This window comes from Phocoena sinus, chromosome 13 (assembly GCF_008692025.1).
Source record: "Phocoena sinus isolate mPhoSin1 chromosome 13, mPhoSin1.pri, whole genome shotgun sequence".
In the NCBI taxonomy this organism is placed as follows: Eukaryota; Metazoa; Chordata; class Mammalia; order Artiodactyla; family Phocoenidae; genus Phocoena; species Phocoena sinus.
Window position 1 is genome coordinate 25,824,752 of NC_045775.1, and position 14,688 is coordinate 25,839,439.

Below are 14,688 nucleotides of genomic sequence, written 5' to 3' on the forward strand. Positions count from 1 at the left end.
GCTTTCTTGGTCAGAAGCAAAAAGCAAAGTTGTATGGAATACTTTGTTGGTACGTAAGCCCTTCTGTTAGTCCACAGTAGTGGTATAATATTATGGCAGAGCATTGTGGGCAGAACATACAAATGCACATCCAGAACACGTGTCTATTACAGTGAAGACAAATTGCTACCCAGCCTGTGACTGAAGGAATCCAATATAATCAACCTGCAATCAGATAGTTGGCTGTTTCTTCTGGAAAATGGTGTCATATTGGTGCCTCAGCTTTGGTATTTGCCACTGGCAGGTTAACCTGCCGTTAGCCTGCTCAGTCCTGTTGAGAGGAAGTTAATGTTGGGTCTGTGCATACCCTCTGTCTCCGTTGCCATGGCACTTTGCATACAGGTCCATTGAGCAAGCACTGGAGTGGCTATGGCCAGAGGGTGAGTGACATTCGTATAGTGTGTATAATTTGCCCATTTCCTCTAGAGTGGATGCCTTTTGATGAGCATTCACGTATTTCACAAATATTTTCACACTCTGTTTATTTTTGAGAGGTCCTTCCAAAGACTTTAACCGTTGACTTCCTTGTTAAGAGTCTTCCAATCCTGATCCTTCGGAATTCCTGAACATCTAGCCAAAACATTACCTACTGTTCATTAATCATTGAGGACCTTTACTTCTGGCCAACTCTCAGTCCAGACAAAGAGAACAGCCAAATGAACTGGTTGAAGTTCTGACCACTGAGATTTCACCTTCACCACTGTCCTGATTGGGACTGTGATGCTGCAGCCATCCACTTAGGGATGGTACCAACATAATGTGCAGAACCATCTGTATGTCACAGCTAAAGGTTTTCTTCCTCAGTTATCTCATCATAAGGAGTTCCCTCTGAAGCCATCAATGTGGAATGAGAAAGGAGTCATAAAGAGTAGATATTGTGGAAATGTGAGCTACTCAATTATTCAACTGGTCCAAAATTGAATTGCCTTTTGGATTTCTCAAGACTGATTTCTTATAAACCACTTATACCCAGTATTATGGTTTGGTGTGTCAGATAGCACCTAGTTTGTGGTGAACAACTCTGATTGCTTAGACATTTGTCTCATGGGTAGGTATTTCTGTCAGGGACTACTAAGAAGCCAGGAGCTGTTTCTCAAAAGGAGAAGAGTTATTTACAGGAGCGGGCATGGCTTTGCCCTAGCGTTCTGCTACGTGATTGTCCCAGAGACTCCTGATAGGATCTTTACTTGCGGCAGACACTTCTAGTGTCATTGAATATGCTCACAAGTTACAAGTGGTAGAGCATCTTGCAATTCAGCCTGGACATGCTACAGAGCTTCTTGTGCCTTATGTATTATTTGGTAATTGAGTTAGAGCAGCATACTCAAATATGCTGAACGCTGGGGTCCAAAATCCACTTAGGCCCACCGAGCATTGTGCCTCTTTTCATTGTTTGCCTTTACAAGTTATAGTAACTTATCTTTCACCTTGGAGGAAATATCCTGACATGCCCAGGCTACTGGACCTTTAGAAACTTCAAAGAGATTTTAGGACCCTGAGTTTTTCTGGGGATTATTGATTCTCTCTGGCTTGCATGTGTCTTACTAAGGCATTTAAGTTCCTTGCTACTTCCCCCTCATCTGGACCAGTTAGTGTGATGTTACTAATGTAGTAGACCAAGGTGGTGATCTGCAGGATGTTAGGCTGATCAGGATCTCTACAGACTAGATTATGGTAAAGAGCATGAGTCCTAGGGTAAGACTGCAGATTTATTGTTTCTGCCAGATAGAAGCAGTCTACTTTTGGATGGCCCTAAAAATTAGTATAGACAAAAAAGTATTTGACAGAATTGTAGCTGCCTACAAAAAATATCAAGGGATTTGTTGATTTGCTTCAGTAAAAATATCTCATCTGGAACAGTAGCTACAGTTGAAGTCATCACCTGATTTTACAGTCCATAGTCATTCTTCAAGATCCATTTACGTTTGCATGAGCCAAATAGGTCAGTTAAATGGAGACGAGATAATTTGATTACCCCTGTATCTTTCAGGTCTAGTATAGTGACATTAATCTCAGAAATTTCCTCAGGATGTGGCATTGCTTTTGTTTAGTAGCTTTGTAGAAAAAAAAGGAAGTTCTAGGGGCTTCCACTTGGCCTTTCTCACTTTAGTAGTAGAGGATCAGAGAAACAGTGTAGGAATTTTTCTAGTTGCCTATTCTGTTTCTCTTCCAGTTGTACATTTGGGAAGTAGAGAAATAGCTGCAAGATAGGTCTGGGGATCCACAGAGCTCATTGAGACAGCTTTGGGCCAAAATTCCATCAATCACTTCACCATCATGTCCCCACTTTCACTAGTGGACCACAGTGATGTTTTAGGTCAGTTCAGTGTTACTATCTTGTGATGCCTGAAAGATCACAATATTTTCTCTTGCCTAGTGCACAGTGACTACAGTGAATGTCCACAGGTGCCTTTGGGGAAGGCTTGGAGTATGATTTACAGTGTAGAGTTGGGGCATTGTTATAGGATCCTTTCTCAAGGGGATTTGGCCTCCCTTTCAACCAAGAGGCTCTGGGTCTATGAGCAGATTAGGTCTAGAAACAAAGTAAGAGCTTCTCTCTCTCTGTTTCTTAGGTAATGGAAGTCATGTTTCTGGCCACAAGTTTTTCCAGTAATATAGATAAGTAGTAATTTAGTAGGCTGCCTAGAGTGTATTAGACAGAATGGAAACCATTCATAGGCAAGCAGGAACAGGATATAAAGATGAAATTACTTTATAGACTTATTTCTCTTGGAGATTAATACTTAGCATTTTTTTCAGTCTAACTTCTTAAGTAATTATTTTAATATTAAATAATTGTAGTTAACATTTATTGAAGGCTTACTCTGTTAGACACTGTACCAGTCCTCACTTGAACTCTTGTAAAAACATTATGTGAATAGGTATTTGTTTTTTCCCATTTCACAGAAGCAGGAAATTGAAGTTAATTTGACTAGGGTCTCATGGTTGATGGAGAAGCTGGGCTTAGAATCCAAGTCTGTGTGACAATAAGGTCTATGCTTTAGATACTTTGCTGAATTATGGTGACAACAAAAAATACAACATCTGAAGTAAATCTTCGTGTAACCCAGCAGCGATGAATTGTACAGCTATATATTTATGAGTGGAGATACTTAAGTGCCTAGTCTATGTTTAACATTGTGTATGTGCTGGAGGAATGTGAAAAATGACAGATGATTTTATTTATTTAAAATTTTAATTTATTTATTTTTACATCTTTATTGGAGTATAATTGCTTTACAATGTTGTGTTAGTTTCTGCTGTACAACAAAGTGAATCAGCTGTATGTATACACATATCCCCATATCCCCTCCCTCTTGAGTTCCCTCCCACCCTCCCTATCCCACCCCTCTAGGTCATCAGAAAACGTTGAGCTGATCTCCTTGTGCTATGCAGCAGCTTCTCACTACAGATGATTTTAGTTCTCCTTAATTGTGGATGAGATATGTAAGAAGATGTGCTACCATTTGGTTCTAAACTTTCTTTTTCAGGATGGTTAGTTTCATTTTTTATGTAGTTGCAGGTTCTTACTTTAAATGATAAATTAATGGAGTAAACTCACTTGAGACTGTAAATAGTTCTTTATCTTATAATGTATAAGTCATGGTTTTGGTGAAAACTATTGAGTATGTTTTCCTTTGCTTACACTCCTGTTTTCTTTCAGTGGGCCACAGTTACATTTCATCTTCCTCATCATGTGTTGAAGTCCATTGCCAGTGCCATTGTGAATGAACTTAAGAAAATAAATCAAAATATTGCTGCCTTACCTGTGGCATCCTCAGTGATGGACAGATTGTCTTACCTCTTACCTAGTGCACGTCCAGAACTTGGGGTGGGGCCAGGTCGTTCTGTGGACAGGTATGACCTTGCTTATAAAAAGATGACAGTGAGATTGAATTGATAAGTTTTTTGATTAACAAAGAATAACTGTAAAATTTGATTATGATTTAAAAAATTTCAAAATATTTTTGAAAACCACTCAGATTTTTATTTCTCTTAAAATACTGAAGTGAAGTAAACTACTCCTTGACTTGTTAAACAATTTCTTTTGGTGCCTGGAAAGTATTTAAAGGGATTATGAAACTATGTTTTTAAAATTCCATCTTTGTACTTGCTTAGTAAATATTTGAGTCAACTTAAAAATATTATAATTATTCAATATATATGAATTATTTTGCCTTGATGAAATTTTGTGACCTTTGGCATAAATTTTGGTAAGTTAAAAGACTGCCAGAATCTGAATAAAAGAGCCATATATTATTTCCTACTTAAAAAATGAACAGAGTTAAAAAAGCAGTTAGGGATGGGCTTCCCTGGTTGTGCAGTGGTTGAGAGTCCGCCTGCCGATGTAGGGGACACGGGTTCGTGCCCCGGTCTGGGAAGATCCCACATGCCGCGGAGCGGCTGGGCCCGTGAGCCATAGCATCTGAGCCTGCGCGTCCGGAGCCTGTGCTCCGCAACGGGAGAGGCGCCAACAGTGAGAGGTCCGCGTACTGCAAGAAAAAAAAAAAAAGCAGTTGGCAATTTTGTGGTTTTTTTGTTTGTTTGTTTTTTTCTTTCTTTCTTTTTTTTTTTTTTTTGCCATACACGGGCCTCTCACTGTTGTGCCCTCTCCCGTTGCGGAGCACAGGCTCCGGACGCGCAGGCTCAGTGGCCATGGCTCACGGCCCTAGCCTCTCCGCGGCATGTGGGATCTTCCCAGACAGGGGCACGAACCCGTGTCCCCTACATCGGCAGGCGGACTCTCAACCACTGTGCCACCAGGGAAGCCCTGTTTTTGTTTTTCTAGGGCAATTTTGAATTAAGATTTTTATGCTGCCTACCCTGGATTTAAACAGTATTATAAAAAACCATACCTCAATCATTATTTTCTTCACTAGAGATTTATTGGAGTTCTGCTTTGTATAAAACTAGCTAAAAAGTCAGTAATGCATTCATTGAAAAACTTAAATGATTTGTTTTTGAAATAAAATTTGTCAGTACTGAAGTTTAGAAATGCTTTAATGAAATATTAAATTTAGCAGTTTTGATAAGTTCACATTTCCCTTTCCATGTAGCATTTTACATTTTCACTTCTTCATTGAATGTGAATTGTAACTGCCTATGCTGTTTTCTGAAGTACATTTATAAAGAGTACATGCTGATGTAGCAAAAATATTACTGAATGAGTTAACCTTTAACTTCTATTAAGTATTGCTCCCCCCCTCCCCCGCCCTCCCGCCAGCTGCACTGTGCGGCTTGTGGGATCCCAGTTCTCTGACCAGGGATTGAATCCGGGCCTCCGGCAGCAAAAGCACGGAGTCTCAACCACCGGGCAGCCAGGGAATTCCTGTATAGCTCTTATATTAGTTTGCGATATTTATTAGTTTATCCTTTTGTAAACTGAAACTGCTTAATCAATTGCCCTTTTTTTGTTAAGTGATTTTATTATTATGTACATAACTTCTCTTGGTTGTTAACATTTGGGAAGAATTTTTGTATTCCATAGTAATATTGCTATCTCTAACTTTTGGGCAAAATGTGGAGACTTTCATTTTTAATAACTGTCAGATGATATGTGCTGTGGCTACCATTAAAATGTTCTTTGGAATATGTCCGGAGGGGGGGAGAAAAAGGAAAAGTATGTATTTAGAATAAATGTTTCCTATCTGAGAGCCATGCCTATCTTGAGATTATAATTTCAGAGCTATTTTCTTTGCAATCAGTAGGAGAGTATCTGAAGAACTCAGTGCAAGCTGTCATAAATGGTTTATTTTAGAAAATGCATTCAGTAGATGGGATTTTCAGTGTTTCTGGAGGTGTTAAAATGTCTCAAAGTATTAATTTTGATACAGCGTGTGGTGTTTATTTCATTAAATATGAATCTAGGAACCTTATGAAAACCTTGATGAACTCTGTTGGAGGTTTGAGTAAGGGTCTACTGGATGCTATTGCTGTTTTGTTTGGTAATATAACTAAATGGATAGGTTTCTGTTTTGAGACTGACACAGATCTTTGAAGACATCTATAGCCTGTAGATGATAAAACTTTTCTAACTCAACAATTTTTTTTTTAATTTTTATTTTTTTTAAATTTTATTTACTTTTGGCTGTGTTGGATCTTTGTTGCTCCGTGAGGGCTTTCTCTAGTTGCAGTGAGCGGGGACTACTCTTCATTGCATGGGCTTCTCATTGTGGTGGCTTCTCTTTTTGCAGTGCACAGGCTCTAGGTTTGTGGGCTTCAGTAGTCGTAGCACGCGGGCTCAGTAGTTGTGGCACACAGGCCCTAGAGTGCGCAGGCTTCAGTAGTTGCAGCACATGGGCTCAGTAGTTGCTGTGCACGGGCTCTAGGGTGCATGGGCTTCAGTAGTTGGGGTGCACAGGCTCAGTAGTTGTGGCTTGTGGGCTCTAGAGTGCAGGCCCAATAGTTGTGGTGCATGGGCTTAGTTTCTCCACAATATGTGGGATCTTCCCGGACCAGGGATTGAACCTGTGTCCCCTGCATTGGCAGGTAGATTCTTAACCACTGCACCACCAGCAAAGTGCCTGTTTTTCTTTTTTTTCAAATCAGAACACAACTATGAGTTAAACCTAAAGCTCTCTAGCAATATTATAGGAAACCATGTACTAATTTAAGGGAAGAATTTAAAGAAGAGTATTTTTCTGGTCTCTTTGTGATGGCCTTTACCACTTTCTCTCTCTTTTTAAAAATCAGTTGCCCTTCTGTGTTAGGAAGAGGAAACTCTGCTTATCAGTCCTTTCTTATTTGAAGCTGTTTGGACTTCTTCTAATTTTGGTAGTCTCCTTTAAAAAGATACTCTAGTATTGTTACAGGTTCACTCTTAGTGAGCTAATGTATTTTAATGAAAACATATGTGAAGATTTCTTTTTTTTTGACAATTCCCTGGAGAGTACAAGTTTCCTGGAAAAGGATTCCTCTGGAGAAAGAACATATAAATTGCTTTCTACTTAAAAAAAAAAAAAATTAAAATAGAATATACTTTCTCAATATGGTTGAGATAAAACTACCATTCCTTTGGTTGTAGTTTTATCCATTTTTGCAAAACTTGTCACATGATGAAAGTGTAGGGTTCTCTGCCTCTACATTTTCAGATTTTCTGCTCTCTGATTGCTAATTATGCAACATTGGTTAATTTAATCTCCCCGGGAATTGTTTATCAGTTGTAGCTATCTTATCCTGTTTCTTTTTTCCCTACTCTGTTCAAGGGAAGTTCCTAAAACTGATCATTTTTAATTTAAAATACAAATTTGAATTGGTAATTAGACATTCCCAGTTTGTGTTGATAATCCAGTAAACTTTTTTCTTCAGTGGTAGATAGTAGTGTCACTGTAATTTGATGCCTAACTTCGGTTACATAAAGTTTGTTTACTTTTAGATCATTGATGTATAGTGAAGCTAACAGACGGGAGACGTTTACCTCATGGCCTCATGTAGGCTATAGATGGGCACAGCCAGATCCCATGGCTCAAGCTGGATTTTATCATCAGGTAAATAAGGCTGTCAAAAATTTCTTTGCAATATGACTTTGTAGCCTTTAGTGAAATTGTCAACATTTTAATACTTTTTCAGTCATTGTACTATTTTATGCACCCAGGCTCTGTGCTTGTGTGTATGTATGTAATGTGAGTTTTGTTCTTACACCTTTGATCTTAATACTGACTGGCTGTTTCCTATGTCACATACTGTGTATGAAAGGGGAAAACATTAAATGAAAAAAAGTAACCAGTAACTGAGAATGCTTTACAACTATTTTCTTTCAGATTATATATAAGTATGATATACATAATATGTTTACGTATACAGTTAATCAACGAGCAGGCAGTATTCTCCAGATTTGTGTCTTGAGAAGTGTTCTCTCTGGGTGTGTGTTTATTTTCAGTTTTGACTTACGTATTCATAACAGAATAGTACATGTTAGGGTAATGCAATAACAGCAATACATTGCAGTTATTCTTGAAATTTTAATTTTATTGGGATTAAAAATTACCCATATATTAGATAACTATGGAAGCAGCATTGTGGGTAGTACAGTGTGACTTGAATGCATATGTATTGAAGAATTGATTAAGAAATTATTTAGAAAGAGAAAGAATTAATCAGGGAAAATAGTCATGGTTTTATGTAGGAAAAGGGGAGGGTGTACAGGTAAGGATGAGTGTGACAATAAGACATGAGAATGGGACATTATAGAAAGCTTTGTGGAGCTAAAGTAGAGGAAGTTAAGAAAAATGAGTTTAGATAGGCATAATAAACCAGTTAAAGGAAACTTCAGCTGAATAATGTAGACTGGCCTACCACTGTTTTGCCATTGCTAAAGAAGCTGAGAAATCTAATAATTACATGTCAGTTTACATAAAACATGCATATTTAATTTTAGAACTAAATTAAACTTTGAATACATTGACGTTACTGTCATAAAGAATCTTAAGAGTGATGATTCTTTTGTTATCCCGAAGTGTTCTTGAAGTATCTTAAACTAGGATTAAATCAGAAAACCATATATATTTGAAGATTTTATTCAGAGTTTGTCAAATTTCCAGTTAAAGATAGATTTATCTGGGGACTGGCTAATATTAAAATCACTGAATATGTTTTCCTAAGTTAAGGATTGAATAAGGACTATTTTTCCTAATAAGTTATCTTTTTCTTATTTGGTGTCATTTCCTAAAACAGTCTGTTAGGTGATACCTTGATATTTTTTCTGTTGAGCTCTTGTTCATTGTATTCCTTTTTTTTTTTTTTTTTCCCCTTTTGGCCGCACCATGCGGCTTGTGGGATCTTAGTTCCCTTACCAGGGATTGAACCCATGCCCCCTGCATTGGAAGCACGGAGTCTTAACCACTGGACCACCAGGGAAGTCCCTGTATTCCATTTTTGCAAAGATCAAATCATAGGTTTTCTAGAATCTTCTACCTGTATTAGGTGCTGATTATTCTCAGTCTTCTAAAAAATATATTTACACCTGTAGACATACTAAGTGCTAAGTAGAGTAAGTATTCAAAAATATTAATATTAGTTTTTAGAGGTATATTTCAGTTCAGATTTAGATTTTATATATATATAAATGTCATTTTGTCATACGTGTCTTACTTAAAGAATGTTACCTTAATTACGTTCACTAGTTTGCTTTTCCTTTTTACTTGCCCTTTCCTATGTAGTAGTATAGAATTCAGTTTTTAATAATAAACCTGTTAGACAATTTCCTTTCATATACTTAACTATATTTAAAATACTTTAGTAATACAATTAGAAGATGCTAGATCAGAGATTGAGGATGTGTGTGTCTCCATATTTGATTTAGTGGTCATTTGCTGATGAAACATAATTTTTCAAATAGGGCAGCAAATTTATAAACATTTGGGGATTAAAAGTATATTGTTGAGGCCTAATAGTATAGGCTAATTATCTTTTCCTCAATATGGAATTTTACCTAAAATTATGAACTTATTTAGAAGAGTTTTTATTAAGCAATTTTAATATTGATAAACCTTTTCTGTCTTCTTTATAAATTTGCAGCCTGCCTCATCTGGAGATGATAGAGCCATGTGTTTTACTTGTAGTGTATGTCTCGTCTGTTGGGAACCTACTGATGAACCTTGGTGAGTTTTGATATTTCTGAATGTAATAGGCTAAGTTCTATAAATGTGCTTCTAAATTTTATTTTTCTGATATCTGTATATTAATATTCTTGCCTTTTGTCATCTATATTTTTGCCTCTGTCCTAAGAGAATGAGGTAATGCTGTCTATGCTCTGTCATATCACTTGGCGTACAGGATCTCTAATGTGTAACTTTCCAAGATGTGTACATGGGAGAAGTGCCAAAGAATGGAACTAGACTCTGACTGAAAACTAGAAGGCTATGATAAAATAAGTTTAAAAAGCATGATTAAATTCAGCAGTTTAGCCTTGTTCTTTTGAGGGCAGGTCATCAATAGAGAATGCACGGAGGAGGGCCTTTATGATTTGCATTTCTAATTTTGAAGTAATTCTAGGGAGTCTGTGGTGGTTTTGAATTCTAGTGCATGAAAGTTTAGAACTTGGTTAAACAATAGAGCTCATGTATTGGAACCTCATTTTTAGAAATAACTACTCTGAGGCCCTATTAATAGAAATAGTGGGACTTCCCTGGTGGCACAGTGGTTAAGAATCTGCCTGCCAGTGCAGGGGACGTGGGTTCAAGCCCTGGTCCGGGAAGATCCAACATGCCGTGGAGCAACGAAGCCTGTGCTCCACAACTACTGAGCCTGTGCTCTAGAGCCGATGAGCCACAACTACTGAGCCCACATGCCACAACTGCTGAAGCCTCCACGCCTAGAGCCCGTGCTCTGCAACAAGAGAAGCCACCACAGTGAGAAGCCTGCGCAGTGCAACGAAGAGTAGCCCCTGCTTGCCGCAACTAGAGAAAGCCCGCGTGCAGCAACGAAGACCCAACACAGCCAAAAATAAATAAATAAATAAATAAAGTAATAATAATAGCAAATATTTGTATAATATGGTTTACCAGGTACCATCCTACACATTTTATATATTTTTAACTCATTTAATTCTCACATTAGCTTTATGAGTTAGGTATTATTATCATCTCCATTTTATAGGAGGGAATTGAGAATATTCTCCAGTTTAATCCATAGTCACTCTATGAGATAAGAATTATTATACCATTTTAAAATAAAAAAAAATAAAATTTGGTGAAGAGCATTTGGCTAGTAAGTCATGGAGCCAGGATTTGGTTTTAAGATATACCACTTACTTTGTACTATAATTAGTTCGAGATCTCTGAATGTTAATCAGCTGTTGTGAACTTGCTAAAGCCTATTAGAGTGTGCATGTGGATTCCAGGTTGCAGTGGGAAATACTGAAAATATGAAAAATTGAAATTGCGTCTGCTGACTGAGAGTTGAGTATGAGCAATTTCCAGTTTAGGTTAAGGTTCTGTTTGGAATTTAGTCTTTTCCCCATGAAACCATCTTTATATATATAGCAACCATTTTAACACGTATATTTTAGTTTCTTAGGCTGATCCTCAGAAAGTTATTTAACCCACACCTGAAAAATTATACCATAACATTATAGAATGTATCTTTATTCATGAATATTTTTCTGTGGTAAAGTTGATTCAGATTTCCAACTTGGGCTGTTTAAAAGCCGTCTTTTCTTGCTATGGTCAGGAAATCAAGGGTTCTACCTTTTCTTTGCCCCGGGATTCAAGATTCCTCAAACTCTTAAGCAGTTGGTAGAGTCTCTGAGGGCCTAGGGCCAGTGCTCCAAATGGATAGAGGGAATGGGATTGATGGGGGCTGGGGAACTGAGGCTGTGTACCTTCTGAATCTGAAAGGAGGAATAGAATGAAGATTTTTCATTTTTAGGGGACGATGGGACTCATATTTTGATGGTGGGAGTTGATAGAGCCACTTTGGAGGGAGATTGAACTTAAAAAAAATAAAATAAAATGGGCCCCTTATTATCTAGCAGTTCCACTTCTAATTTACACTAGAGAATTAATTGCTCTTATATGCAAGGAGGTGCAAAATGGTCATGGTAGTGAAAAACTGGAAAATCTTACATGCCTCTCAGGAGGGAACTACCTAAGTAAAATATATTCATGTAATTGACTATGATCCAACAGTTAAAGGAATGAACAGTTAGCTCTCTGTTAATCACCAGTACCTTTTAGATATGTTATTGTATCAAGAAAGCTGTTGTAGGGACTTCCCTGGTGGCAAAGTGGTTAAGAATCCGCCTGCCAATGCAGGGGACACGGGTTCAAGCCCTGGTCCGGGAAGATCCCACATGCTGCAGAGCAGCTAAGCCCGGGCGCCACAACTACTGAGTCCATGTGCCACAACTACTGAAGCCTGCGCGCCTGGTGCCCGTGCTCCGCAACAAGAGAAGCCACCGCAGTGAGAAGCTGCGCACCTTAACAAAGAGCAGCCCCCGCTCACCACAACTAGGGAAAGCCCACGCACAGCAGCAAAAACCCAATGCAGCCAAAAATTAAATAAATAAATAAATTTATAAAAAGAGCAAAAAAAAAAAAGCTGTTGTAGAATGATTCATATGATAATATTGTTTATTTAAAATGAAAAAACCCATACTTTCTGAATGTACATGTATGTGTATAAACTTATAAAAATATTTTAGAAGTATATTAAATTCGTAATAGTGGTTACCTGGAGGTGGGATAGGAGATTACTGGGGTTGGATATTGTAACCGAAGTGGGTCTTTTGCTGTATTTCAGATAGTCATATGTTGCGTAAATAAAATTTTAATTAAAAAGTTAAAATTCAGGTTAAGAGAGAAAGATGGAAAGAGGAAAAATACCCTAAGGTTTGGCTGTGAAGGAATCCAGTTCAGATATCATGTGCCTGCAGATGCCATGTAAAAGCATTAACGTAAGACACCTTGTGTATTGTAAAGTGTCCAGGATTTATATATGGTTATAGGTAAGTTGTAGGTGCAGTGTAAAAAGAAATATGTATACCCCATGGAATATTTTACAGAGTATAGCTTTCCTTTCTTTGACATGGAAGTATAAAAATGGGTTTTAAAAAAAGCCTCTTTTTTTTGATGGCAGCATTCTCACATTTCAAATAATGCCTTGTAATTACAGCTAGTGAACGTTTAAAAAAATAAAAGAATAACCAAAAAGAAATAAAGTAGTCACAAAGTTGGGCAGATAATTTTTAAGTGTTAAGTTGATCCTGCTTTAAATATTTGAGAAAATTCTTTAAGTCAGTATACCAATCTTGATCTGAGGTCCTAGTATTTTATTCTTATTACACATGTTAGGGTTTTCTAGTAAACTGATTTACCATTTCATTTTGCTCAGTAAGTATTTATGTGAAGGAAATAATGTACAATCTATAGACATTATCCAAGTTTCTTTAAAGTTATTTGTGTGATGGAGTCTGATAGTGAATGTGAAGGGTATATCTCTGTTTTTAATATATGTTATTTTATCCATACTCTAGAGATCTTTCTGCCTTCAGGTCTTTACTAAAAAAGTTTTTTGCAGTATGAATGGCATTTATAGAGTTTTACTGTATGCTCTTTACAGCTATGGCCACTTATATAGATAGGTGGGTCTGTATCTACGTATGGATTATTTATTTATTTATTTTAAAAACAGCTTTATTGAGATACCTTTGACATGTAAAAATTACATACATTTAAGGTGTACAATCTGGTGTTTTAGTATATATACATATTGTGAAAAGATCACCATAATCAAGTTAATTAACATATCCATCACCTCTAATAGTTACCAGTTTGTGTTTGTGTGTTAAGAATATTTAATTCAAGATACATCCTCTTCACAAATTTCAAATATACAATATGGTAATGTTATCTTTTGTCACCATGCTGTAGAATACATAGAAAATTTTAAACTGAAACAAAGTATTTATTTATTTAAAGCTGTGGGAAACTGGTGTGAAGAAATATAAGGAGATTAAACAGTTTTATCAGTATATTAATATGATATAAATTTTACTGTATCATTTATCTGTTTCATCTGAGACTGGCTTTGTTTGTAATCAGTTAAAGTGAACAGTTGCTGTTAAAGTGAGTAGTTTAACATGTTAGAGTGATCTCAGTAAAATGAAACAATTTGCTATTTAAGTCTTTAATTAAAGAATACTTTAAGTTCAATTAATTGTTTTCTTTTTAAAGAAAAAATATCGTGGAGTTCTCTTTTAGTGTACAGACTTAACAGCTTAGTTGTTCAGTAAACTTTCCCTTCCTTAATTTGTGTAAAGGTCTGAACACGAGAGACATTCCCCAAACTGCCCGTTTGTGAAAGGTGAGCACACACAGAATGTGCCATTGTCAGTCACTCTTGCAACAAGTCCCGCGCAGTTCCCTTGCACGGATGGAACTGACAGAATATCTTGCTTTGGGTCCGGGAGCTGCCCTCACTTTTTAGCTGCTGCAACGAAACGAGGAAAGATCTGTATATGGGATGTTTCCAAACTTATGAAGGTATGTTTTAATTTTGAAGAAACATATTAGTAATTGAGAAAAAATCCGTTGTAAATTTAGGCTTTTCATTTACTTGTTTAGGTGCACTTAAAGTTTGAAATTAATGCATATGATCCAGCAATTGTACAACAGCTTATTCTCTCAGGAGAACCAAGCTCAGCAGTTGAATCTAGGAGACCAACTTTGGCATGGCTGGAAGACTCCTCTAGTTGCTCAGATATACCAAAATTGGAAGGAGATAGGTATGTAAATTTGTTTTGATAATATTTATAGAAGTTAAGTGTTTTCTTTTCCTAAATTGTATATTCTCTTAATTCTAATTAAAGAGGCAGAAAACATTGTTTGTCTCAAGAGATTCAGTGTTTGGTTAGAATTCTGAAAGAATTGATTCTTGAAAGAAATTGTCATTCACAAACAACATAGTCTATAAAATATACTTTATTTTCTATCTCAGTCTATGGCAATTGGGAATAATCACACCATTGAAAAGTAAAGTCTAAATAATGAAATGAAATCCTTGGATTAGATTTGTAATTTTGCCTTCTAAATCTTTTCATAGAGCAGTTGAATCATTTGGTTCATTTCCCCTTTTTTCATTAGCAGCTAAAATATAGAAGTGGTAATGAATAGTGAAATAACCCATGGCTAGGCAAGGTGGTCTAATTAT

The 14,688-nt window shown here is 36.8% G+C and overlaps 1 protein-coding gene across 15 annotated transcripts in view; it reads left to right on the forward strand.

The window, feature by feature from the left end:
* Positions 1-14,688, forward strand: part of BIRC6 (baculoviral IAP repeat containing 6) — a 246,461-nt gene that overhangs the window by 33,222 nt on the left and 198,551 nt on the right. For all 15 annotated transcript variants that reach the window (XR_004352692.1, XM_032652164.1, XM_032652166.1 and 12 more), the window contains exons 4-8: positions 3,704-3,897; positions 7,415-7,526; positions 9,556-9,638; positions 13,799-14,021; positions 14,103-14,263. Coding sequence is in view for 14 of the 15 variants with exons in the window: in XM_032652164.1 (XP_032508055.1) it covers positions 3,704-3,897; positions 7,415-7,526; positions 9,556-9,638; positions 13,799-14,021; positions 14,103-14,263 (773 nt within the window). In the remaining variant the exon portion in view is untranslated. The remainder of the gene's footprint in view (positions 1-3,703; positions 3,898-7,414; positions 7,527-9,555; positions 9,639-13,798; positions 14,022-14,102; positions 14,264-14,688) is intronic.